At 35.3% G+C, this 27,379-nt stretch overlaps 1 protein-coding gene across 1 annotated transcript in view; it reads right to left on the bottom strand.

Annotated features, from left to right (window-relative positions):
• The window catches only part of LOC120330499 (titin-like), a 281,688-nt gene that overhangs the window by 181,769 nt on the left and 72,540 nt on the right, over positions 1-27,379 (bottom strand). Inside the window, exons 72-96 of the mRNA XM_078118750.1 lie at positions 24,838-25,002; positions 24,201-24,369; positions 23,850-24,087; positions 23,120-23,269; positions 22,345-22,456; positions 21,789-21,943; positions 21,261-21,451; positions 20,513-20,769; positions 19,440-19,609; positions 17,051-17,236; positions 16,367-16,484; positions 14,706-15,017; positions 13,864-13,994; positions 13,251-13,386; positions 12,604-12,745; positions 11,869-11,993; positions 10,803-11,194; positions 10,162-10,297; positions 9,202-9,471; positions 8,350-8,616; positions 7,619-7,761; positions 6,607-6,858; positions 5,455-5,590; positions 4,714-4,998; positions 3,746-3,890 (exon numbers count right to left, since the gene is read on the bottom strand). Of these exons, the coding sequence (XP_077974876.1) occupies positions 3,746-3,890; positions 4,714-4,998; positions 5,455-5,590; positions 6,607-6,858; positions 7,619-7,761; positions 8,350-8,616; positions 9,202-9,471; positions 10,162-10,297; positions 10,803-11,194; positions 11,869-11,993; positions 12,604-12,745; positions 13,251-13,386; positions 13,864-13,994; positions 14,706-15,017; positions 16,367-16,484; positions 17,051-17,236; positions 19,440-19,609; positions 20,513-20,769; positions 21,261-21,451; positions 21,789-21,943; positions 22,345-22,456; positions 23,120-23,269; positions 23,850-24,087; positions 24,201-24,369; positions 24,838-25,002 (4,783 nt within the window). The remainder of the gene's footprint in view (positions 1-3,745; positions 3,891-4,713; positions 4,999-5,454; positions 5,591-6,606; positions 6,859-7,618; positions 7,762-8,349; positions 8,617-9,201; positions 9,472-10,161; positions 10,298-10,802; positions 11,195-11,868; positions 11,994-12,603; positions 12,746-13,250; positions 13,387-13,863; positions 13,995-14,705; positions 15,018-16,366; positions 16,485-17,050; positions 17,237-19,439; positions 19,610-20,512; positions 20,770-21,260; positions 21,452-21,788; positions 21,944-22,344; positions 22,457-23,119; positions 23,270-23,849; positions 24,088-24,200; positions 24,370-24,837; positions 25,003-27,379) is intronic.

The raw sequence follows: 27,379 nt of genomic DNA on the forward strand, positions 1-27,379 counted from the left end.
TAAATTACATTTTTTATTACAATTCATTATATCCTGAAAATTCTACTGAACAGCTACTCATTTAACGAGCCTACAATTTAATTATAATTAGACAAATGGAAACACGCAGAAAAGTTGATGTTGAGTGCAGGGGTTCAATAGCACAGTAAATATTCGAATATATTGCAATGCACTGAGGAAATTAAATTCATATTCTATTCAAGAGATTCGTTCACCGCTTAATTTTTGTAAGAATGTATCTTCTTTAAAAAAATCTTCATCAAAATTTCACAAACCATGCGAAAATATTCACTTCGATGTTTGAAAGTACAGATTTGTGCGAACAATTATTTTCGAAAATGAACATTACAAAGAACTAGGATTAGTGATGCCCATTTAGAAAATGTTCCAATCTTGTCGTCGTAAGTCTATCAAGCGTAATACAGCAACAAGACAGTGTCACAATAAATGTCATTGTAATAATTTTTCAATAGGACGACTGAGTTGAGATCATGAATTGTCGCAGTTTTTGCACGCTGTTCCGTTTTTTTAAACTTTTCAAAAAAATATATGCGACCCGTAAAAGACCAGCAACCCTAAATTTTGTCCCGCGAGCGACATAAAGTGTGCCGACCCCTGGGCCGTAGCCGTTAGTTGGTCACGACTTCTTCCACATCCGAGTGCACGAATCCCAAACAATTGGCTGATTAATTCTATGGACTGGTGATCGGACTGGATGACGTGGTAGGATGAGGAATCGGGGATGAATTTTACCAAAGGCCGTTATATATCATGTATTTTGGTGCAGGTCATCAGGCTGTAGGGACGAACGAGATGTACGAAAATAATTAATATAAGTTTAGAAAGAGTAACTTTGTTTTCATTATTTTAATGATGAAATGATGTGTATTTAAAGAGTTAAATGCTATAGGGCAAGAGTACACGGCGGTTTTTGAGAAGGTAAAACCCTGGATTGTTTCATTTTCGATCTCTTATATGGTGAAAAGGGATTTTCTGCCGTGCTACTATTGCGACCAAAACAACGAAATCGCATTTCCATCAGTAAACGGGGTAATTTTAGATATAATAATAAACTCGCTGACGAACACCAAGCTCATCCATCTCATTAAAAAACACTATAAACTATGAGTTGTCTTCTTATTTGGCTTTCCTGGCTTTACATTTTTTTGTAGTGCTGGGGGGCGATGAAGTTGTATAAACTACTTTAGGGGGGCGATGGTACAAAAAGTTTGGGAACCACTGATATATACAACAGGCAACAGCATTTGTTTAAACTAATAATCAATTCTTGCCTAACTAAGCGATTAGAAGACACGATTTGCTCATTTTTGATGCTGAAATGCAATATGCACAGATAAAGGACATTTATCTCATTTGTATATGAAAATGACAAGCTATTTCTCTCCAATTTCTTTCTGCTAAATTTTGAATTCTACTGAACCGGGTAACTAAATAATAAACACCATGAATGGAAGTAACCTATTATAAACTGATCAAACTTGATAAAGCTCCCCGGAGTGTCATCTCTATTCTCAACGCCACGAGTGAGCGAGTCGCAAATTAACCTCAATACTGACAGTAAAAATCGTCAATCTATTGTATTTGAAGATCATTAAACCAAGTTTCTCAGCTTCGAGAATACGAAAATAATTGTAGCTTTAGCATATGAAATTTCATTATTATTTGAAATGACTAGCCTATTGGGAGGATATATTAAAAAATAAAATCCTAATTTAGTTCGTTCCAATGTCATCGTTTACATTGTCACAAATACTAAAACATAGATGATAAAAAAGTAGGATTCATTAACAAAATCACTCTACTGAAACTGAAACTGTTACTCCTATTTCGCTGAAGTAATAAATTCAAATCATGATTAAAAAAAACGCTATTAAGGACTGTTAAAAATCTACCTAACGAAATTCTAAAACTTCCTGAAGAAATGTACCCACTTTTCAAGACGCTGTTAGCTATATTCCTGCCTTAGAATGACTATAGCAATAACTGCCTATCGTGCTATTATTATTCGGTGATATGTTTACATACAAATCAAACAAAAGAGTTGGAAAGTTTAACCTGTCATGTTCGACGTCTCCACTGGGATTCTTACTAAGGCAAGAATACTAAAGTACAACGACAGTACGATAAATACGGTAAAGTAAGAACGAACATAGGCCAAAGTTTAATCTTAACGTTTCAAGTCATTTTGCTATGCAAAAATATCGAGTAATCCATGAAGTGCACAGTATTTCGTTTTATCGAAAGTATTTTATATATGTACGTCTTAGTAATAGAGTTTTTACATCTACAGTTACATCAAAATGCAGTCTAACTTTTACTAAAGTTTTTAAAAATTTGCCGCGCGATGAAAGTGCGTGATTGAAGGGTATCACACACGGGAACCGATAAGTCAATATTATGCTACTTCCCACGTCTTACTAATGTGGTTACTTAGATTTGTATTTAAACAAAGTTCTTATTATATTTGACTTGTGAAAATGGGGTCAAATAAATAGTGAGGCTAGATGTGCTTTATGCAAACGGAAAAGCGTCAATATATATAAAATAAATCGGTGTTCAAAACACAATTATTGAATAAAAAGCAATTTTTACTAAATTTCCACGGATAAGTTAATGACGTATTATGGTGAAAAAATATACCAAAAGCATGCTATACAAAAAAGACGACGGTGTTTGGGTCAAACATTTGCGGGATCTCTACGATAAATCGTCGAACATAAACCAGATATAGTCGATAAAAGTTTATTTCACGGTGTTTCCCACTTAAACTATGCAATAACGTATCAGTTATAACGTGTTTTCTAAATTACAATATCATCCTAGATCAATTTATAATCCAATTTACCTTTACTTGAGCAACTTATATATACTTGGAATCCTAGAAACATTAAAAAAAAATTAAAAAATCTCAAGGAATTCATATTTTAGGATATCTGTAATTATAATTCTAGAACTAAACCAATACGATTTGTAGCCTACATTTTTATATAGCTACGTTTCCGTTTTATCTGTTACGTTTATTATAAATTACGCGAACTTATATGACGTCACAAATCTACGGACATCGTAACTTTTACTTTTATGTCAGCTGTCCATTCTTAATTTAACAGTCATCTCCGTTAACAGCGTCATCGTCGTAATGAAACGGCAAATATTATGATGCGCTATGGTTACTAGACGGAATGAAATAACCCGGTATGAAGCGTATTGCTCCTTGATAATCATGGCACGTGATTGGAAGGAAAAGCTTGACTTTTATCTTTATAAAACCAAATGCATTTTGTAAATGTCAATGCAAAGGTACTTGATAGCAGTTTAGACCTGGCATGGATAAATCACGGCCCGCGATATAAATCCGGTCTAATTTGGCCCTGCATAAGACTTGTTTAATCAAGGTAGTCTAGGTAAGTTGTATTTTAGGTTGCCACAGACTTTTAGGATATGGGACAATAACTTTATGTTTTCTGGCTCACTCGATTCGACGTCGTGTATCACACATCTTTCTTTATTTCGTTGCGCGCGTCAAGTGTAACTTTTTCCGACAGTTTGGCCCCTGATTCAAAAACTATGCCCCCCCTCCTGGCTAACCCATGATGTAATAAATTAAGTATCCAGATTTTTAGTGCTACTACAAGTGACGCTCAGTCTTAAGTCGTAACGGGAAATAGAATCTGCGGAAAAGATAAATAGACTGTGATCCGGCAGATCTAGCATTAAAGCCCACCTTGGCTGGTTGACATCGATCTCGATTCCTTGTCTAAACCATTGTGCCTTGACGTTAGGTTTGCTGACTTTGAATTCCAATGTTGCTTGGTGCTTCTCAACGACGCTGATTGTTTTCACACACTTGGTGATGTCAACTTGAAGAACTATGAAATAAAATACGCAGGAAATGAGATTGGAATATGACATAAAAACCAGAAGCGATGTATTGAACTAAACGTCATTGCCAAGGGTGCGCAATGCACAAAAACTATATGAGTGATATATGCTTAATGCGAGTCCCAAATCCTTAACTAAAAGTAAGAGAGTACGACAGAATTGCAAGTTAGAACGGACACTCTTAGGGTTATGAATAAGTTTATCTTAGCAATTTGAATGTCAATTTGAAACGGTTGAAACGGCGTTTAAAACAGTCCAGTCGTCAGTACAATGAAAACAGCTAGGATCACGATAGTTCCAAAAAGCGAATTTGTTGAAAAGTGGGAATAATAGTAAGGATGTGGGAGCCGTATTTTCAAACTTTTAGGCCTGTAGTCGGATTCGAACCTTGAAATTCCCTGCAGTCAGAGTAGGATTGCAGGTTTTCAATGATAATAAGGTACTTCTGAAGTATGCGCACCAAGATGTCGCATAACCTGAACCCTAACCTGGTACACAACCTGAGTTCAGGTTGTGCGCCATCTTGGTGCGCATAATTCAGTAGGTCCGATAATAAAATAGGTCAAGACTTCCTACTCAAGTTCAAATTTCGGAGCTGGAGATGGAGTCGACTTTTTTACAACCCGGAGTCGAAATCATTTTTTACCGGAGCCGGGAATTGAAGTCAATTTGTGAATTTTCACCTACTCCACAGCGATGAATCAGAGATTAATATGGTGTGAAGACCAGAAATAATTTGGGTAACAAGAACGGAGAGTTCAGACCAAAGTATAGAGCAAGAAAAAAATGAAACATATTGAAACCTCATACCTTCCACATATAATGTTGAAGAAGTAAGTTCCCGTCCAGCATACAAAGTGTACACGCCTTCATCGTCGGCGTTTACATCTTTAACCTTGAGAGTATGAATCGTTTCCTTAGATTTTGCCTCGAACTTTGAACTCGAGTCAGTCATGCGTGAACTGACGTCAATACGTCGACCGTCCTTCATCCAGAATGCCTTCACATTAGGAGCGTCGATTTGAGCCTCGAAGACTACAGTTTCGTGCGCCATAACTTTGCGTTTAGGGGCGAGTCCACGGATAACTTTGACAACTAAAATACAATTATATAAAGAAATCAAAATTTTCATATATTCAGCCACTATTGGATGAGTGTTTATACCTAAAATATCTATATGAATTGTCAAACGCCGAATTTTGAATGAATCATACCGGATTATAAGATATAAGCTATAATAATGAGTACATCGTTGAGTTGGAAAGCAATTCCATTTTAACATGTACTTCTATAACCTTAACATCGATCCCCTAAAAAACATAAATTTCTTAATACGAAAATGAAGAATATTTCATTAAAACTTGAAAATTTCAATCTTTTGTTCATGATTATGCCCAAAAGTTATGTTCTTTCTAGAATTTGTTCCAAATGACTCGCGTTTTTTTTCGAATCACTCGTTTATACATATAATATAATACAGTACGTCTACAACTGAAAGAAATGCACAAACATTTACAAAAAAATTTAGAAATAAAAATAATACAATATTACCTTGCACGTCTAATTTAGCAGAGCATTTATCTTTTCCAGCTTCAAAAGTATACTCGCCGGAATCATCGATTGAACAATCATGAATAGTAAGGCGGTGTGTGTAGCCTTCAACCGTTTTGTTTATGCGTTCCGAAGTCTGTGAATTACAATACAAAAAATTGCAATAAATTTTACTATCCACCAAGTGTGGTTACTCTGCAAAACACATTTAAAAATATAATTAAGATGCTTCCATGCTTGGACAATGAAGACATAATCGTGGTATATTGGTGATGCTTAAAGACGGTTAATTTAATAATTTTAGCCCTTGGGGCAGAAATATGAAATTTATATATAGAAATATCTTTAAGTAATTCGACTCCGGTCCATGTTTATGGTTTGTGGTATGTAGATTTTATTGCTTCATATGTCAAACGATTATTATTATTACTGGTTTATGTTCCACGTTACTGAGATATTGAATAAAGTATGGGAATGCACGTACCAATTATTTTTTATATAGAAAGAAATATTAAATGGAAATTTAGCCTTGTGCTAATTTTTTTTATTTATATATAAACATAGTAGAATGTGCTTTGTATAAGATAAGCCGGTATTGCGGTTTTGGAGACGTCAATTTGTCAAAACATGTATATTTTACGATGAAAAACGTTAAAATCAGATTTAAAGACTCATTTGAACTGTATCCGAAGGCTATAACATAATAAAAAGGAAAGAAAACTTTACATTACGTAAAATAATTGCTTGTCCAGAGTATTTTCGGAGAGAAACTATATAAATATCGTATCTTTTAGCGCAATAGAATAATTGTTTAAGCGATAGACAATGTTGGAACCGCAACTTGAAATATCGGGTCAAAAGTCCGAACCCACCCCCTCACACAGAGTATAATAACGTGGGTAAGCAATCCCGGAATGAAAAGATTCGGGTATTAGCCCCCATGCCTGTCTGTACAGAAGCTTATTCGAAGTGTGTAAAACGGTGTATGAAAAATCTAGCTTGAATTTTTTTACACCTAACTCGGGATGTTAAAAATGGGTAGGCAATACCGAATCGAAAAGATCCCAAGTCCTTTCAGAAAATATTAGCGGTACAGAGTTGTACAGAGCCTTGCACGTATTTGATGATACGAAACTCGTATAAAAATCAAACCTGAATTTCTTTTCCATTTTTCATCCAGCAGTACATGTTCGATGTTATATCAGGATGAGATACAGTGCATTCAAATGTAGCGGATTGCGTTTCTTTGATCGATTTTGGCTTCATTCTGCTTGTGATTTTGACAGTTTCAACGTGAAGTTTCCCGGAGGTTGAAGAACGTCCTACACGGAATGTATAAACTCCGGTATCGGTTTCTGTAGTGTTTGTGATCGTCAGCTGATGAACTTTGCGTTCACTTTGGATCTAAAAATACAGAGTTTCGGATTGTGATTCTGCAATAATAGATTCGTTAATATACCACAGTTTGCAATAAAATTTCAATTTTGTTATGAAGTCAGTTCTCAATATATCTTAACCAGGTTTGTTGTTTTTCAATCAGTAATTGTTTAAATATTTTTTACTTCATTTAATACATATGTGAAGGACAAAACAATATAGGGTATCGATAAATTTCCTTTGCAACATTTGAATTTTTTTAGGACTTCATGGACACCCTATACATTGTACAGTATGTTTACTATGCATGTGTATACTACTATTGCTCGTGCTATATTGTTATACTATCCATACGAATACACGTACAATAGGCTTACTTTATACAAAAATGAAATAATCTTTTAACGCCGATTTTTGGTGAACCAATTAAATAGGTTACCAAACAACAACAAAAAAAAAACAGGTTACAGGTTGTGAGTCATTTTTGTATTGAGGCCGCGATTTTTTGCATTTCCTTGTGCTGGCTATGGCTTATTATATATTAGCAAATTGAAATAAATCCCGATCATCCCGATAAAATAACCCATTCTCACCAATACCAAATTTATCCAAAATGCAATAATTTGAGCAGATAATATCAAACCGCAAAGATTCCTGCCCTTGTAAATTATATCAGCTTTTTACATACCAATGGGGGCTTATACAGAGCGTTGTGCACAACGAAACGTGCATAAATAGTTGAAAAAAAAACACAATTCACTTTGCTCTGTCACTCATTCTGACTTACCAAGTACTTATCAGAAGCTTCTAATTTAACTCCATCTTTCTCCCAGTATCCGGTAACATTGTCATTATCAATTTCAACAATGAATTCTGCTGTTCGTTTCTCCATGATGTGTTGATCTTGAAGTTCACGAACAAATTCAATTTCTGAATAAAATGGCATTTTTAATGAATGGCAGATATGGTGATATTTTTTTAATTAGTTTGTATGTTGTAACCGGAACAACATACACCTTAGTAAATACAAATGTCTTTCACCTAAATATTTAAAATGAATTTCATTAAAGAAACTCCACACGAAAGTCCACGAAATGAACGTGGGAAGAGTTAAAACCCCTAAAGTTTGAGAATATACTGTATCATTGTGATTACACAAAGTAATCCTACTATTCGGTCACCATAATATGTTTCCTCGATCTCAAAATTTAAAATGATGTTGAATTTTATATGCGCTAATAATTTGGTTTCTGCAGGACTATTTGCTTATCCTTCTTCTATGTTTTTGCGCCGGTGGATTCGTCCGCATATATTGCAAGGATGCTGTAGCAAGCCTTAAGTTGACCTATGCATATAAGTTGGACTATGCATGTCTGAAGAAGTCTGACTTTGGCCAAACGAAACGTTTGAGAAATATATTTGTGTTGGTGTGCAGCAAAACTCTTGAATTACTTAAAATTTCATTTATATTTCAAAATTTTGAAATCGATATGACCACGGAATAACAGTTTCACTTACTTTCAACATAAATTCTTCCAGAAGATTTCGCAGATCCAGCAACGAAGCTGTAGGCTGCCACATCCGAATGACTGACTTTTTTGACAGTCAAAGTAAATTTATTCCCGTCCGATTTCATGACATATTTGGGATCATCTGGTCGTATTTCTACGCCATTTCTCTCCCATTTAACTTGACGAACATTATCTTGAGATACTTCGACGGCAAAGACTGCGTCAGAGGCATCGGCAACGTGTATGTTACGCAGTGCTTTCATCAACTTGATTCCTGAGAAATTAAAATTGCTCATTTAGAACTAGAGAGCGAAGAAATATTGACAAGAAATCGCGGATTAGTATTGGTTCCGTAAAACCAAGAAGAAGCAAGGTTGCTAAAAAAATGAGCGGTTAAGCAATACGGAGGCGGTCACAATATACAGAATAAAAAAGTGTTTCTATTTAAGTAAAATATTGAAGCAACATTTTTGGAGATATATTGGGAGGCCCAGTAAGACTCAGGGAAAGTTTGAAAAAATAAAAATTGACAAAAGAACAAATTGACAAATGAACATTGAATTAAACATTGACAAATCTTTCGATACTGAAATGAAACGACATGAAAACACAAAATTCGTTACAGGTATAACCAATATAAATATGAACAACAATTTGTAATGCCTGTTTTTTGTGGAATAACGGCAGAAGTCAAAGATAATATAAGAAAAAAACAAAAGTATTAAACTAGGTAGTCAATTGGCGCTTGGTCTACGCTTTTGTAAAACTTAACATTGTAGAATAAAGTAGAACGTTTTCTGAGCAAAAAGGGGAGTATTCAATACTTTGTATAAGTTTTTCAAACAAATTAAAATAGTACCTTCGATTTCAAGATGAGCACTTGTCTTTTTGCTTCCAAATTCAAAAGTATAAGTTCCAGCATGATCTTGGTCAATGCCAGTCATTTGTAATATATGTCTTCTTCCATCTACTATGTACTTGTCCTTGCATCCGGGAGCATCGAAGTTGATAGGAACTCCGTTTCGCTTCCAAACTCCACGTACACCAGTTCCTGCGACTTCGCATTCCATGGTGGCGTCTCCAGTTTCTAAGGCTTTGGTGTCATGTAATGGTTTGGTGATGGAAGCACCTATGAAATTTGATAAAGTTGATGATTGTAATGAAAAATGATTCGAAAGATGATTTAAGGTTTATTGGATTACATTATCCACTAGATAAAGCAAAATGTTAGCAAAACTCGATTATTAAGTCAAACAAGAGAGCTATGCTCAAATATATGGACACGTAGAGTCACATAATTTTGATGACGTCATAGCAAAAAAAAAAGTAATAGCCTTCTGGAGAAAATTTTTATCTTTAACCACTGAAAATTTCAAAGCAATTGGTCCAGTATTCGAAGAGAAAAGCGACTTTTTAAAAACGTGTCAAAGTACAAGAACAACAACAACATAATATTGAAACGATCGTTATGTCCACTACGTGTCCAATAACACAATTTGATTCATTACCTATGTCAAAATTGTAACCAAATTCATACTTTCATTATATAATTTTATTTAGTAAAATGTGGCGTGGCAACATGAAAATGTCGTTCCCATAGTAATAGGTTTCTATATCCCAATAGTTGATCGTTCGGAATTTCAAACTTTTTTTTTAAGTTTGGAAAAAAAACTGAAATATCTGAACAGATATAAATTTTATGTAAAATTTTACTTAAGTAAATTTCAGGTAAAATTTATATCTATCTATTCGTCTAACTTTAATCTAATGAAATTTCAAATAAAATACCAAATTTACAATTGAATTATAAACACTATACCTTGCACAGTTATGTGAGCAGATGACATTTGTTTTCCAGCACGGAATTCATAATTTCCTTGATCGTCCACAGCAAGTTTCCTGATTTCTAAGAATCGAACTTTACCGTCTGATCCAAAAATATGTTTGTCAGTTCCCTGATATAAATAATTATAATATTTTTTAATAAAATCTAGAGGTTGAAAATAATTCGTTGACGAGTTTTACGAATATTCGATAGTGCAAATTTCTAGATAAATCGAAACTATTTTATTATATATATGAAATGAATATCGAAAAAAGCGCAGTAAAAATTCACTTAAAAATGGGAGACTAATCTTGAAGCGAAGCTATGTGCAACCAAAGTGCCAAGAGCCAATGGAACTATAAAGAATTTTAGCGTAAACTGCGCGTTAGTGAATACCAATTGAAGCAGTTCAGGTCATTATCATAAGAAAACAGCTATAAAGTAGCGTTATATTTTTTTGTTTAGTTACGTTGACAGTACACAGCTACACACCTTGATTAATGGCTGAATTTTTTTTTTTTTGAAGAGACAAGTTTCGAAATATTAGAAGAGCACACTTCATAATGATAAATGTGAATCAAGCACAGCGACGCAACACTTCGTCGACAAAAAAAAAATTGCAGTTTTGTGTATACCTGTAATTGGATTCCATCTTTCCACCAAGTACCTTCCACGCCTGGGTGTGACAGTTCCAATTCGAGTTTCACAGTTTTAGTTTCCGCGTCCGTTATATCGTGCAGAGGTCGTACTACCTTGATAGGGATGACCTCTAACTTGGCTTCAGTTCCTGTTCCACTTCCGGTTACGTAAGCATAAGTGCCGGCGTCATCGTTTGTGACGTTTGTCAAGGTTAACATTTGGGAAGAGCCTTTTGTTTCGATAACGTGGTATTCGGAATTTGTAATCAATTTTTCATTATGAAGCCAAATGCCATCGAAATATCCGGGGACATCGATAGAGCATTTGAGTTGTACAGATTGTGATTCAACGACTGATTGATTTTGGAGAAAGCCAGTAACGACGATTTCTGAAATAAAAACATATTGTTGGATACAGAGGTTTTGTAAACAGATTGTGTGATCAAAATATTCATAGTACTCCGTAGAACACTGCGGTCGTTTATGCCAATATATTCTGGTTGGATTCTCAGTTCTTCGGGATAAATTGTCTAATAGAATGGAAAGTTCAATCTTTTGATTCAATCTTCTTTCGTTTCATTGTTGGCTTTGTATTTTAAACGTGGTGCATAAAATAACCAAAGAGCGTAAAATCAAAACTAGGGATTTTTTATACAAAAAAGGGAGCCGCAAGTGTTGATAGTCTTTTGAATGAGGACCACAAATCATGAGAGTTGGGGGACACTGCACGGCAACAGTGTTTCACAGATTAATGCAAAATTAAATATTTTCGACAGTTAGTGTCTGCCTCTATTGTTGCAGAACAATACAGGTAGACACCATCGACTACCTGCTGTAATTCGTGAGCTGCGGTTTATTTAGCTGCTGAACCGAGTTTAGTAAACATGAGAGATTTTTGGTATTTCAAACGTAAATCGTGTAAGTGCACCGTGTGGTATTTTTCTGATAATTTGGGGCGGCACGAACAAAAAGTTTGGGATCCGCTGTTTTAGGACATTTTCGCATTCTAATCTTTTAAAATGAAATATACCTAACAAAGTTGAAGTTTTATTTATTTACAAACCTTGAATAACAAGTTGTGCAGTGGATTCATTTGTTCCAGCTTTGAAAGAATATTGACCAGCATCTTCCGATGTGCATGCCGTGATTGTCAATATGTGAGATTTGTGTTCAGACGATAAGCTAATTCTGCAAAAACAAATAGATAAATTTTAAATAAAAAATGATGTAGTAATAAGTTACCGTTGCTAATATTTAGATCAATAGAAGAAATGCGTAAGGAAGTCTCACTGGAAATTAGTAATGTTTTTAGACGGCGTATGAATTCACGCCTTTGATTCCGAACACGACTCTGTATATAGAACGAGATATTTGTTTTGAAAGACTGGAATTTCCCAGGTTCTGCATTGCCCACCCGATTCATTACGCCGTAGGTAAGGTGGCGAACATGTTATTTAAACAAGAGATTTTTCAACATGCGTTGCAAACATAACTAAATCCAGCGCCTCAACCACTACGCCATCGGGTACACGAATTTCAAATTCCCGAATTTTTGGATATGAACTTAAAATGAATCTCGATAGATATTTATGCTCGACGAATAAACTCGGGAAATAGCTTAGTCCGAAAATGAAATTTTCTTTCGGCCCAGTGTGTTCAATTTCCATAACATAAAATGAAAATATTTAATGCACGTGTACAATAAAGCTGATAAATCAAGTTGCTATTGTTAGCAAGCAGCAGCAGTAAAATTCCATAGTAGGGAGAACTTAATACTCCAATTGTTCTTATTGCTTACCTTTCCGATGGAGTAATAGGAACTCCATTTTTAAACCAATAAATCTTTGCTCCAAACAACGAAACTTTTGCTTCAAATTTCACAGTGTTGCCGGCAAAGGCCGTCTGGTCCGATAAAGTTTGTGTAATATTGCATGGAAAGGCTGGAAATATTAGGAAAAGATTTCAGAATACCGCTAACAAATGAGCAAATGGGTAATAGTAGAATTAAATTTGTCACATCACAACTTGTAGTTATATGTTCCTAATTTATTTCCTCGCTATCCAAAATGTAGGGTCAATATTTAGCACTATAGCGTTCCTAAATCAAATTTCGCTTTGGACTCATTACAAAATTTTTAATTTAGGCTAGAACTCATTTTCAATATGACAAGATATACTTGATAGTCTTAGTAGCAGTGATGTTGTGTAACCAAGAAACAAACCTTCTGCTTATATATGACATCCTGTAATAGCCTTTCCTAAGGAATGGATTTCATATAGCGACTAGGGCCATCTATCCGTTCTATTTAATTAATGTACATTTGAATACATACGGTATATAATGTCCAATCGCTCGAATAAACCACTAACATATTGTTAAATTACATAGAACACCACAGTTATATCGCATCTAAATCAATCAAGAAAAACGTTCCAAATACGTACCAGTGACAGTTAAATTTGCAGACGAAGTATCGCCATTATATACATATTCATAAACACCTTCGTCTTCTAAGACTAAATCATTCACAGTGAGACGACGTCGACGACCGACTTCACCAATTTCATATTTTTCACTTGACTGTAATTACAATGAATTTTTTATTTATTTTAAAACACATTGTTAGCAAATATAACTAAATAAATGATGGGATATTCATTTATTGGAGACTCGGCATTTGTAAGGGAAAAATACATTTGAAATACGGTAATGGTTTAGGCATTTGTAGATTACGATACCAGTGTTCATTCAATTTTTTTTTTTATATAGTTCGATTTGCTACCAACTTGGTTAGAATGTTATAATGTAGGAACGGACAAATTATTTTGAATAATAAACTGCGTCGCAGTTTAAATATACCGACTTACTACCCATGCAAACTACGTGAGCAAAATATGTGAGATTATGTCATTTTCAAAAATCCTCTTCACGTGTCAGTAACTAGTTATCCAGAACCTTGTGTATGGCGAAGCTCTCTTTCAGTAACAAATATAATATACGGACTTTAAAATCGCATTATTGGCCTCGACTAAAACACGTTCGCGGTATAATTCATACTTGTAAAGAAACTCCATCTTTCATCCAAGTTCCAGCCACATTCTCATGTGATACTGTTGCTTCATAATGAGCTTGAAGTCCTTCACGTGACGTCTGATCTTTGAGTTTAGTTGTGATTGTGCGTGGAACAGCTGTTAGAAAGCAATTTATTTTTGATTCACAATACAAGGTAGTTAAAAGCGAATTAACGTTATGTAAATAAGAATGTAATAAATCCTAAGTGTTAAATTTTCGCCTCAGAAGGTTCTAATCGCAAATTAAATGAAAGATCAAAAATTTCAAAAATACGCCCGCGATGGCAAATGATTAGTGGGGTTAGTTAATGTATTAATTAAAATTTGATAGCGCCGCATGTTAAATATATTCAAATGACATGTTTTAACGTGTCAAGGGTGTAATAAGTCGAGTAGCTTTATATGTCGATTCTGGTATTTCTAGAACTCAGAAGCTCACTTCGCCTCGTCACAAACTTGAACAAAGCCCCCAAATCGGAGCGAAAAAACTTCGAAAATATGTTGGTGTAATATGATCAAGATAATGGGGGTAAATCCATGTAAACTACCTGTTGAAGGTGGGATTTATTGTATAATCTGTGTGACGAACCGCAAAATTATAATATTTCTAAGACACGATGGTCAACATGTCTCAATGGTTGCTTATACAAAGGGCTTAATTGGAGTAGAAACGCTCTAGATTTTGAAATTTGGGTTGGGTCATAAGTTGAAGATGAAGGGTTCAAAATCCATGCCCACAATCTCTTAAAAGTCGCCTTCATAAAGATTTACTTTCATTGAGATGAAATATTCTTAAATTATTATTGGTAGGAACAAAGTGAAATATACCTTCAACGACTAAATCAGCTGCTGACTGTTTATCGTCTTGGCCAACGACTACACAATAATAAGTTCCAGCATCTTGCATTTGAATATCAGAAATCCTCAAATAATGATGGCTTCCTTCAGTATTCATGCGATATTTGTCTCCTCCCTTGAGTACGGTTTCGTATCCTTCTGTCGCACCGCGGCGTCCAGCGGTCGTTCGCCATTCAACTTTAACGTATGATTCAGACAGAGTACACTCGAACATACATGAACGATCGTTTTCCTTTGCTGATACGTCTTGCAATGGCGAAGTGAAGCGAAGTACATTGGGTTCTGAGAAACGAGGATTAATGATATTTACTATTAAGAAAAGCTAATCAAATTTAGTTATGTTTGTTAGAATTTTGAAATTTTTGAATTGTAATAGTACTTTATGAACAGCTCGTACTAATAATAAAAACGCAAAAGCGTTTTATAGAAGTCTAATACAGAAACTACTCAACAATAAAAAAAATCTTTCACATACATTACGCATGAACGCTGCTGCCGCACTATAATAAGATCGCAAATAACATCTCTAAGCTTTGAGAAACTTTAGGGAAAAGAAACTATGTATCAAATGTGAATATTATGAGCCATATTCAGAAACTAACCAAGCGATCTACCAAAAGAAAATAAACACTCGTTGGCCATCGGTGAAAAGATTTTAAAGAAAAGCGACAAATACCAAGTAGTTATAGCAGCATCACTGACAGCATATATACATACACATGAGCGAAACTAAAACCAGACATACCATTCCTACAGATAAAGTCTATTATAAGGCGCGATCTCATAGGACTTGAGCGAACCAAAATAAACTTAACCACAGTTTCTGCAAGATATGAAGCAGGCGATATCAGTAATGTAATGTCATAGGTGATTCGAGGACGATAAATTCCTGAATTACAATTTCAGGCCGAGCTGAACTGTATGTGTTTTCTCAAAATCAGCATCAGGATCAGGCCACTGCAAACTTTGCAGCCGCATTTCTCCCTGTTTTATAGGCTCACGCTAATTTTAGATGTAAACTAAAGATAAAACCTTAACAGTTATAAATGAAGTTTTTCGAATCGTGATTTTGTACTCAGTTGAAGGGCAATAAAATGACAAATTCATTTTTTATTACAAAACGGTTTGTCAAATGTTTCGTTATTATCGTTGTTAACTCAGAGCGGACTGGGTCCCAAGGGATCTATTTCGCCACGATTTATTTAAAACGATCTCTCTCAGGCTAACAAATTTGCTCCACATCTATAATAATTTTTCCGAACAACCGTAAAATTTCACAAAGTTTTCGGAACTGAACTGTTGAAAGTCTAACTATGTGGGGTATGGTGAACTGATTTCAATGGTGTTTAAAATACTATAAACTTACATTTTGCCTTTATTGTCTTAAGGTATTTTGTACGTTTTTAACAAAATTTGCTCAAAGCAAGGTCATGATAATTTGCTCAGAAATTAAAGAAAATGATTCCTGAGCAAAACTACAGGCGACCACTAAAATTCTAGAAGCTATTGACACTAGAGAGAATTATAATATGAGATTGCGTGTTAAAAACCGATTGACCTACGATTTGATGCAATTCATGTCAGTACAATCGCGAAACCATCTATGAGGTATTCTACATATTCCCAGTTACCTTGCACAAGTAAAAATCCTTGACTTCCAGCTTCTCCTGCAGCGTTGCTTACAATTGCAGAGATTCCACCAGCGTCCGATTTTCTTGTGTTTCTGATGACGAGTTCCGATACATTTTCCTGGACGAAGTAAACAAAAAAAGTAAATTAGCCAGAAGTATTTCATTTAATTTTTCCGAGGACATTTTCTCATGGCATGCTTGAGACTGAGCTCTAAGAAAAGTTACAGGCGACCAATCAAGCGCCAAGAGATAATGAGACTACAAAGAGTTACAGCGTAGAAGAGGCATTTGAATTAGAATAACATAAAGTAAAGACTTGTATTTCCCCTAACCCAAACTCAAAAGATTTTGGTACTTCCAGAAACACGTCTTGACGTAAAGGATAATGAAAAAACTGGATCCATGTCATTTAGAACATATTCTTGGGAGAACATAACCTTTTCGCAAAGCGTCCCCTATCACTGTAACTTATGTCTACAATCATACACAAACAAAAAATATCTTCATTTTCGCCAAAGTTATTGGAAAATTTAAGTTTGTTTGGACCGGGTATCAGTAGCTTCTTTTAAAGGGCCTTGATTGAAGAAAAGGCGCCAAAATGGTCATTAAAAATTAGCACCGGGACTGGTTCAAGTTTCCTTCATAGTAATCAATAAGAATAGAAAAACATAACAAAAATCAAACCTCGATTAGAGTCCAAGAAATGCGATCCGAATGTTCCAATGGTTTCCCGTTAAAGAACCAAGTCACTTCCGGTCGTGGCTTCCCGTAGAATCTAACCTTTAATCTTGCGTCTTTGCCTTTTGGAACTGTGACATTTTGCACCCGTTCAAGTATGACGGGAGCTTCCGAATCGTCAGCTAATTCGACCTAAAGGCAGGACAAAAGTTTCACAAAGTATTTCGCCTTGATTTTCCGAACTTGCCACGATTCGAATTTGGTTCTTTATTCGGGATTCTTTTCATCGATCAAAGAATGTTGTTTCTTCCCGCGAACACCGTAAACAATTTCGCAATAACCTTGCCCTCCAAATTCGAAACGCGTAAATTCGAAATATTTTTGAGATTTTTTTTGCCGCCCGAATATTGAACGAATCAAATTCGAATCGATTGGATTATTGTTCAACTATCTAACTGTTAAAACCGACGGTTTAACTCAAAAGAGTAAAATTTGAGAAAACATATATTTTTCACTCTAAACATCTCTAATCTAATCTTTAAAATATATTTAGAAGCAAACTTTTATGAAGAAAAACGCCCATTCCAAAACCCCACTACTCTTATGTTTTACTGAATCAAAATTGATTTGTTTCACCATGTTCCTAATAAACTAACAAACAGACAATAGAGTGAGCTCTAGAAATACATCGTCAAATACTATACGGAATTTTATTAGGCATAAATTGCCAAAAATAGAGTAAAATACAGAATGCATTCAAAACACACCGAAAAATGAAATTTCAAGCAGAAAAGTTGAAAAGAATAATGTTCGTGCAAATATGCAGAAAGAAACAAGTCACTAAAATATGGGATCGAAAATCAAAAAGACGAAAGATCGGAGAACAGGATAATAACTACCCGCTGAGAAAAACTAGTTTCAGCTCGCAAAAAATTGTCTGTCGAAAACAGTTTTACAATCAGAAAAAGTTTGAGAAAAAAGATAGATTGTTATATTTATCCTGGAGGAGAGTAAAGCCTGTAATATTAATGAATTAAGCATATGCCAAACACCGGTCTCTTGTTCAGTTGCCGTATGATAGATTGTGAGAATAGGTATTCGGTTATTTGTTTTAGATACGTTAACTCCATATAATTTGTAAAATAATTGAGGATAACGTCAAGTAAGTTAAGTGAAACGGCTATAAACAACGAAATGAAAATTTTTAAATTGTGTGATAAAATTTGACCACATATAAACTCATTCATGCAACATTTAATTCTAAATAACAAAAAATAATTTGGGAGGTATTGTTTATTAAAAATCTTGCCTGAATAGTTATCGAAAGCTCAAATCTTATTGCAATTTTTTCGAAAATATATAATTTCTGTTATTATCAATCTTTTAAAAAGCATGCAGATATATATAAAAAAAAAATAGCAACATGATAATACTGCGTTTCAAAAAAATTCAACTATATCGACAAAGTGTTCTTTCGTGCCACTTTCTCAAGATAGCCAAAGTGGCAAGTCTGTGCCGTGAATTGGCAAAAAGTAAGATATTTCAGAAGCAGATTATAGCAATAGTACGTTCGTAGTAAAGTCAATTTTCTCAGTTTAGAAAACAGTTTTCTGTAGAAGTATAATGAGTTCAGCCAAGCAGCGTTAAAGTGAAAGGCAGAGCAAGGTTTATGCGATAATGCACAGTGTGTATGTGTGAGTGATCCAGTCCGCTTTTTATTGCGTGCTTGGGTGTGATTAATTGGTAACCTTGTCGGTTTGGAATCCAGGGATGGTTTCTTTGGGGCGTTCCAACCAAGGAATTGACGCTTTTTCTTCTGTTTCTTCGTCCCAATGAGTCAAACTGCTTCTTGTTGAACGTATATGTTCAACGTATTCACGATCTCGAAACTGACTCGGCTGTATATGCAAAAAGGTTTCACAGCTTCTAAGAAAGAGCAGACAAAGAAAAGGGGAAGCATGCTGTCATACAGACATTCAGAAAGATTCTCATGCGAAAGAAAAAAAATAGAGGAAAAAGAAACGAGAGTAGCGGAAAATAATTATGTACTTAAGATACAAAGAAGTATGGTAAAGCCTGTCTAACTGTAAACTTCGCGGAATATAAACACCATTTTGGAAAACCTAACTATATTGTTTGCTTACCTATTGTGCATGTTACACTATAAATAAGCTTGCTAGCAGCCATCGTTATACAAAAGAACAATTAGGACTCAAAAGAAAGTTTGAAACCGACTTGGATGAAGCATCACAAGTAGTCAGGAACGTTCAATATTCACCTCGTATACCAAACCTAACACACAGCATCTTCTAACTTACAAAATGGTATTTGTTAATCTCAGTAGTGATCAGGTGTTTAATTCAAATCAATAAATAGCAATGATTTAATCACAAACCAGTTTCTTTTCCACATTGTAAGCTTGTATGACGTGTTCTTCTTCGGTGAGTTGTTTGAACTTCGACTGGAGTTCCGGTTCCGTAGCTTTCTTCATTGGCTTCTTTTGTCCGGTTAGACTTGGCTTTTCAACTTGTTTAAGTTGAGTGACCATTTTCCGTGCATTTTGCTCTGTAGGCAGAAGGTATAAAGACGTTATAAGTTGTGATATCGGTTATTGGTATGTATGCAATACGACCATGCTACATTACTATAAACAGTTCTGTAGGTATTCTAAAGTATGTGAGCCAAGATGGCGGACACCGGAACGTAGTATGTGTACCAGGTTAGGGTTAGGCTGTAATTTTAGGTACAAATACTACGGGAGTCACTTGGCTAGTCCCTGAACTCGTAATAGAACTAAAATAAGGAAAATTGGAATAAAATTATGGCCTAACCCTAACCTGGTACACATACTACGTTCCGGTGTCCGCCATCTTGGTACGCGTACTATAGGAGCACCATTTTGTATAATAAAAATTTATTTTAACGTATTTATTTCAAGAAAAACTTTAAACTTTTTTGTATATCAGTTGCGAAAGGAATTTATCGTTACCATATATCGTTTTGGCCCTCACAGATGTATTAAATTAAGTAAAAACATCTAAACAATTACTGATTAAAACACAACAAACCTTGTTAAGATATATTGAGAACTGACTTCATAACAAAATTGAAATTGTAAATGGACTTTATGAACACCCTACATCACTGATATAGGAGTTGCAGGAAAAAACATGCTCAGAGTATACATATAGATGATATACATGGGTGGCAGTGAACAATACCCACATTACATCAAAAAGACGTATTCATTTTTACTCTATTTTGTTTGTCGAGATAGTCAAGTCAATTTTATTTTTTCCAACCAGTAAAATCAACAACAATCGGACACAAACTACGAGAAAATGATAAATAAAGTTTTACTGGGGAAGGGAAGTCGCGGGGTACCAAAGGTTATCGAGCAGCGACACCCGAGGTTCAGAATGTAATTTAAGTAAAATTAAAATTTTAGAGTTAGTTAGAGATACAGACCCCTCAATTGATCTTCAATTGCTCTCGATGTTCTATATCTCTTTACTGTCAAGTCAGTGTCACCATCAGTAGTAGATACAACCTTGTCAGCTCGATGAAGAACAGACCTAAGATCGTCGGCCTGGTAGACTTCCAATGCAGCGCTGCTTTCAACCGAACCTTGTGAGTTGGTCGCAACCATACGAATTTCTCCTGTGTCGTATCCACGCACTGCAGCAATTTCAAAGTAGTGGATTCCGTCGTACCAGAGTCGGAAACTGAATTTTAATTAATAATATTGAAATAAAAATGAACGAATTTAGGTGAAAAAGTAGAACAACTGCTAATTTTATATTACAGCATGAAATATTCTTAAGGATTTATTCTTAAATAGAATCGAAGTCATTCTGGTTGGTACTTGCAGCCATTAATATAGATTAGAAATAAAAAAAAAAGGTCCAAAGGTACACCCCTGCGGAACGCCATACGTAATAAATTCTAGTAGAGATATTCATTGTATTTTTACAAATTTTATCGAAATAAGTTCCCGAGCCTCCAACTCTATGTGCAAACGGTACTTGGTTGGATAATGACGATCTAAGATTATAAGTTCCTGTGTTTCCCTGCCTCATACATGTCATAAGGTAGCACGAACATGTTATAATATGTTAAGTTCATGAGTGCATTTACAGCCGCCTTTTTACATAATTGTTGTTCAATTTGATTCAAAACCAACAGAGAACAAAAACGCAGATAACTATTTACTTACCGTTTACTCTTCCTGATGGATTGTTTGTTCAAGAACCATTCGACTTTGGGGAGAGGAAATCCAGTAATACGGCATCTGAATCTGGCAGGTTCTCCCTCTTTTACTCGGGCAGGATCGATGTTCAATACAATATGGGGAGCATGGGGAGGCTGATCATCGTCGGGATCTTTTCTAGCGTAGAGATCGCCGACCTAAAAAAATAATAATGAGTACAAATTACTCTGACAAAGTTAGAAACGCAGGTTTTAAAAGTGCGGTGATACAGTATTTTGAAGTCTAGGGTGTCCATGAAGTCTTGTTACAATTTAAAAATTTGACCAAACCTTATGGGCGCCCTGAATTAACTTTATTCAATGAGGGTGACCATTTACGGTTCATATAATATTATACTACCACTTCCATTCTTCTACCGTATAATTCTCTGAATGGGCAAATCGGTCAATAAAACTCTTTATGACACACTATGATTGTCTCCATTTTCCCGCTTTAAACGTAATTTTGATGTATTTATGAAATCGTGAAGCTCACCCCTTTAAATTCTCTTTCTCTTCTTTCTATGTTCTCAAGATGTTTAGTCTCCGGAAGCTGAGTTTTTTCGACAAGTCCTTTGGTATCTTTCACAATTAAGGTGCAAGATGTTTGAATTTGTCCATGAGCATTGGTGGCACGGCAGCTAATCACGCCTATAAATAAAGCAGTTGTTATAATTTAGTTGAAACCATGTGAAATCCCAAGACTTGAAAATGTTGGCAACATGATAATCAGTCAGATACCCCGAGCTAAAACCTCAAGTACATCATTCAACTCAGAAATGTGCCAAAATCGAACAATCTGTCAAATAGGAAATATTTCAGCCTTTTTTTTAAATATGATAGTTCCTTACGTAGAGGTGACTGCGTGTCTAAGAAATATTTGAAATGGAAATCATATTTAAATACCATTATCATCACAAGCTTTATGTCTCGCCTCAGAATCCACTGGCGCTTAATGCACCACCGTTAATTGTGGCTATTACATTTCAGTGTAAGTACATACACTCTGTACATATTCCGATTCAATTTCCCAAATTATTGAAAATTATTACCAGAATCTCTCGGATATACAGCGCTGATATTCAATGAACAATATCCAAATTCGTGAGTAGTCATAATCCGGTTTGCAAACTCAATTGGTTTGCCATCAAGAAGCCATTCAACCTAAAGAATGAAAAATATCGAAAGTTAGATATCAGTTAAAAAATTCAAAACTAGGACATAAAAGACTAACGGCACCAAACAAATTATTACGCTTAAAACAGATACAAACCCAAAAAGACTCATCAGTATTGTTGCATAACATAACAAGTTTTGGCGCTGCAAAATTGTGTGTAACAATATGGCGGTAACAAATTTTGTTCGCCTACTTTACATCAAGTTGTATAAATGAACTGAAACCTATGAGCAGGGGATATATTCACTTGGTTACACAGACAGTCCCCGAACTCGTAATTGAACTAAAATGAGGGAAATCGAAATAAAATTATGCCCTAACCCTAACCTGGGGACCGAAGTTTTCAGTCAAAAGCTCCCGTTGCTTCATTGCTTTCATGGTTGGACCACCAACAGGTGGAAACATTTGAAAACTGACGTTTAAACTAATCACATGAATTATATATACAACTGTATTAAACGCATTAGTATGTCATCTTATAGCTCCCGTACTGCTTATAGCTCCCGTAGCTGTTGGTACTATTTTGGCCGCATGTAACTAAGCTTAGAGACCATTTTTTCTTGTCTCTAACTGTGCTTGACATTACCCAAGTAAATTTTCCTGAGAAATATATTAAAGTTGTTTAGTCAAGAGCTTTTTTCATTACTTACCTTCATGGTAGGATCACCAATAGGTACAACATGGCATTCAAAATGAGCCGATCCGAGTAATTTTTGTTTGACTGAAACCAACTTCTTCTTAAATCTCGGTTTCTGCATTCTTTTCTCATCATATAAATCATGTTCGTCAAATCCGTCGATCTGAGATGCACAAAGGGAGAGGTGAATATAAAGAAATTTTAGGAAAGACGCAGATCGCGCAACTGTGTGTTAGGTCACAGTTTCCCAACCTACGGCGGGTCGCGATTCAAAATTGGGTCGTCTGAAAATTTTCTTGAACCTAAAAGTTGCTGCTTTTATTTTCTAGTTTATTCAATATTTGTATTGAAGTTTTGCTGTAATTGTGTATGTGTGAAGTATCACAGAGTAAAAACTCGGCGGCTGCTGTTTTGCTTATGTAAAGCCATTTTTCGGAAAATACATTTGACATAAAAATTGTTGTTTCACATTAGTCAGTTAATTTTGTGACCATGAAGCATAAGCATTACATACCGTCTAGTATTTGAGCTTATCCCTGGATCGCGAAATTTTATCGAATTTATTTATTAACAAATTTGGGTCGCTTGAAAAAAGGTTGGGGACCACTGTCTTAGGCTAACTAGTTCTTGTACATGTAATACAGTCGCAAATCTATGTAAGTTTCTCTCCACCCATTTGTGTCCGATAGGCTGTTAATTAAAATGTCGTGTTACAAATGTAAGACAAAAAAGTTGCATTATACCTTTCTTGTTTCAATCCTGTCTGGAGACGGTTCTGGAGGTTGAAGTCTTCTAGCCGATTTAGGGATGTAAAGTTTTCTTTCAGGTTCCGGTTCCACATCACGTGTTTGAACTTTGACCTTACATCTCGTCAGGTCACGACCTACTTTGTTTACAGCTGTAGCAGTGTACCACGCATCATGAAGAGCACGATTAGCAACGGGGATGGTCAGGAGTCCATGTCCATCGACCCCTTCAATTCTAAAAATATAAGTAAATATAAAAGTGAAAATCGAGTGAAAAAGGCCAAGAATAAAAAATAATTTAGAACTACCGAAACCTGTATAACTTTAAATAATCTATACATAGCATACCTCAGTTCAGGGTGCTTGTCCGGTATCAGTAATACATTATCCTTCAGCCATACAATCTCAGGAGTTGGTCGACCAACAGCAAATACTTCTAATCTGACCATGTCACCTTCGTTCACGTTTACGCTCTGCGGCTTCTCTAGTATACGTGGTCGCTCTGTGCCTTCCTTAGCTGTATGATTCAAAATAGTATTTATACACAATATAGGTGCCTAGAATTCCAATAGTGGATGGAAACGTCGGAATTTGAATCACACTGGAAAAATTATCAAATGCGCTGTTTGCAAGGATAATATCACACGGTAGATGATACTTGTCTTGCATTTGGCCTGTAGCGAGCCAGTAATTTTTGTCGAGTTACCAGTATAGGTAGATAAAAATTGAGTTTTATTCCCAAAATCATAGAATGTGGTAACAAACGACTTGTGCCTGTTAGATGACTTGTGTTTTTCAACCATATACTATTGGATTGTTTCGAGTCCTCGTCAGGGGTGGTACATACTGGCGCGTAATGCACCACCACAATTTTGTATATATAGTATTATCGCCCTTGATTTTGGCCAATAAGTGGGTAACCGTGCAATTGCTTTCGAGCAAATTCTCGTGAACCAATTACTACTTCACTAGTGTATTAACTTACGTATAACGGTCAAGGTGACACTGCTAACAGCTTTTCCAGCTTTGTTATGAGCAACGACAGTGTATTCCCCTCCATCTCGTGGTGTAGCAGGAGATATAATCAGAGATCTGACTCCATCTTCTTTCACTACAACACGATGGCTGTAATCTTCGTGCATCAGGGCACCTGAAACAAACATTAAAGTTTACAATACACCCTTTATCTACTGTTTGAAAGTTACAATGTCTCTTGAAAGAACTGAAGCATAAGTCCGAGAACCTTTCGGAGTAGTGCGTATTTCTATTGCAGTGGTTATGTGCTATTTATTAAACTTAGTAAAGAATATTATACCCTTATAATTTATACCATATAATATAGTTTACTAATATGAATGACTATACGTGCCAATATTTCTTACAAAAATCTTGTTAACGGTATGCCGCATCGTACAGCAAACATGTTTTTTTAGAATGTATTGTCAAAATACATTTCAAATGCCATTTCAACAATGTTTTTTGCATAAGTCTTATAAATGTTTACGTGTATCAGGGGTATTCATTTCGCAATATCTATCTATTCTAACATATTATCTAATTTACTAACACGTGCTTGCGCATATTAAAAAGTTTAAGATAGTGACAATATTCCGCCGGGAATAAATGGACTGATTCGAATCCACATCAAATGTCATAGTGGTGCAATATGTGAGTCTGTACATCATAAAATACTTAAGCAATGCTGTCATTGTCAAATAGGTTGACAGAAAGCTTTAATTTTAATGGCTCAGTAATTACATCAATGCAAGGTATCATCCCTGAGTATATAGAGCAATAACTCGCGATATACTTCATAACGATTTTTAGGTTCATTTTCTACCTTCGGAAAACACACAGACATAAGCATGGAGTTCACATTTGAGCCATGATGAGTCTATTTGTGGTTGATCATCGTCAGCTGAAGTTTTATCGTTTTGAGTTCGGCCATCTTTTTGTACCGAACTGTTGATTTGTTCTTTAATTTGATCGGTAATGTTTTCATTAACTGGTTCTGTTTCATAGCGGGGTTGGTATGTACATTGCAAGCATTGGCTATTCTTGTCTATACTATTTGTTTTTGATGGAGCGTAGCGTCCTGTTTGTAGCCCATTCATATCTCGTATATGATAGCAAACTCCCTCAAGTAGCGTTCTTTTGTCTTCTTGAGCCGTTATTTTGTCAACACGGCGCGCTTTGAGATGTTTTTCAAACGTTCTCCATTTAGACAAAGTATCAATGCCTTTGCGATTGGTTTGGTTCAAAGATGGCGGAATTTCACTAAAGTGTGTACTAAGTTTGCCACCATTTTTAGTCCGAAAATAATTGTGTGTGTTTACATAGGGATGATATCCCAAGGATTGCTTGAATTTTGACCTGAACCGCCTATTACGTTCAGTGTCGTAGCCAGAAGTACATACAGTTACTTCAACTGGCCGTTTCACTAATTTTGTTGTGTGAATAATGACATTTTTGACTAAACAATCCTTTTCATTCATTTTGTCCATCGAATTTGTGAATAATTCGAAACATATCCATTGTGAGTGATGTGAGTACCCATGTAGACTTCTAGCCCATCGTTAATAAATTGCTAAAGGAATCACAGTGATGGCAATTCTGAACTAACTAACTAATAGTAATACTTAAGACAAACTTAACTCTAACACAAAAACATTAGTTAATAATACCAAAGAATGGAACGAATCACAAATTGCCATTTTTTCGTTTAATTCAGTTGTGCTCATAAAAAAAATGTCTGCCCAGTCTTTAACCAGTGTTTGCTTGGTTTTACAAATTCAATTCTCAATGAATAAACTTGCTAAACTAAGATCAAAGTTTTATTGCGCGGTTATAGTTATATTGATGTAGCCATATGCTCGGGACTCGGAATATTGGAATTGTTTGTGAAAATATAATCACAGTACTAATATAATGATCTATCTAAAATAGGACGTGAGTTGTATAGCACGGCTTTAGTTCAAGCATCTTATCCAGACATTCTATGATGGTTTATGATTGAGTTCCCCATTTTATGATCGCTGGAGTACGAGCTCTTATTGCATTCACCAAATTTGAGGTAAAGAACACTAATTCATAACAAAACCAAGCTTGAAATAAGCCAAAACGAACTATAGATATGTGGCAACGGTATTTAAGGATTAGAATCAGAAAGAATGTTTCGCGATCGAATATATAATCCGTCATCTAAAATAGGACATGGCGTACCACTCAAAAACCACTTAGCATTGCCTTATCGCCTTCCACAAATATTTGTCATTTCGAACAAATGCTTCAGCATTTCCGTAATGTATTTGATTTTATAGGACAGGAATGGTACAATTACACTCAGATCGACAATCTACTAAATCCTAATTAACGATTCCCAAATAAAACCAATAAATTGGAAATTAAATATCCCTGCACCCCTATCATGTCCTCAGACTTGCACAAATCCACATTAGTTTATAATAGTTCAGTTAAGACACAGACCAGCGTTTTTTATATTTGACGTTACTGTAAGTCAAACAATT

This window comes from Styela clava, chromosome 12 (assembly GCF_964204865.1).
Source record: "Styela clava chromosome 12, kaStyClav1.hap1.2, whole genome shotgun sequence".
NCBI classification, from domain to species: Eukaryota; Metazoa; Chordata; class Ascidiacea; order Stolidobranchia; family Styelidae; genus Styela; species Styela clava.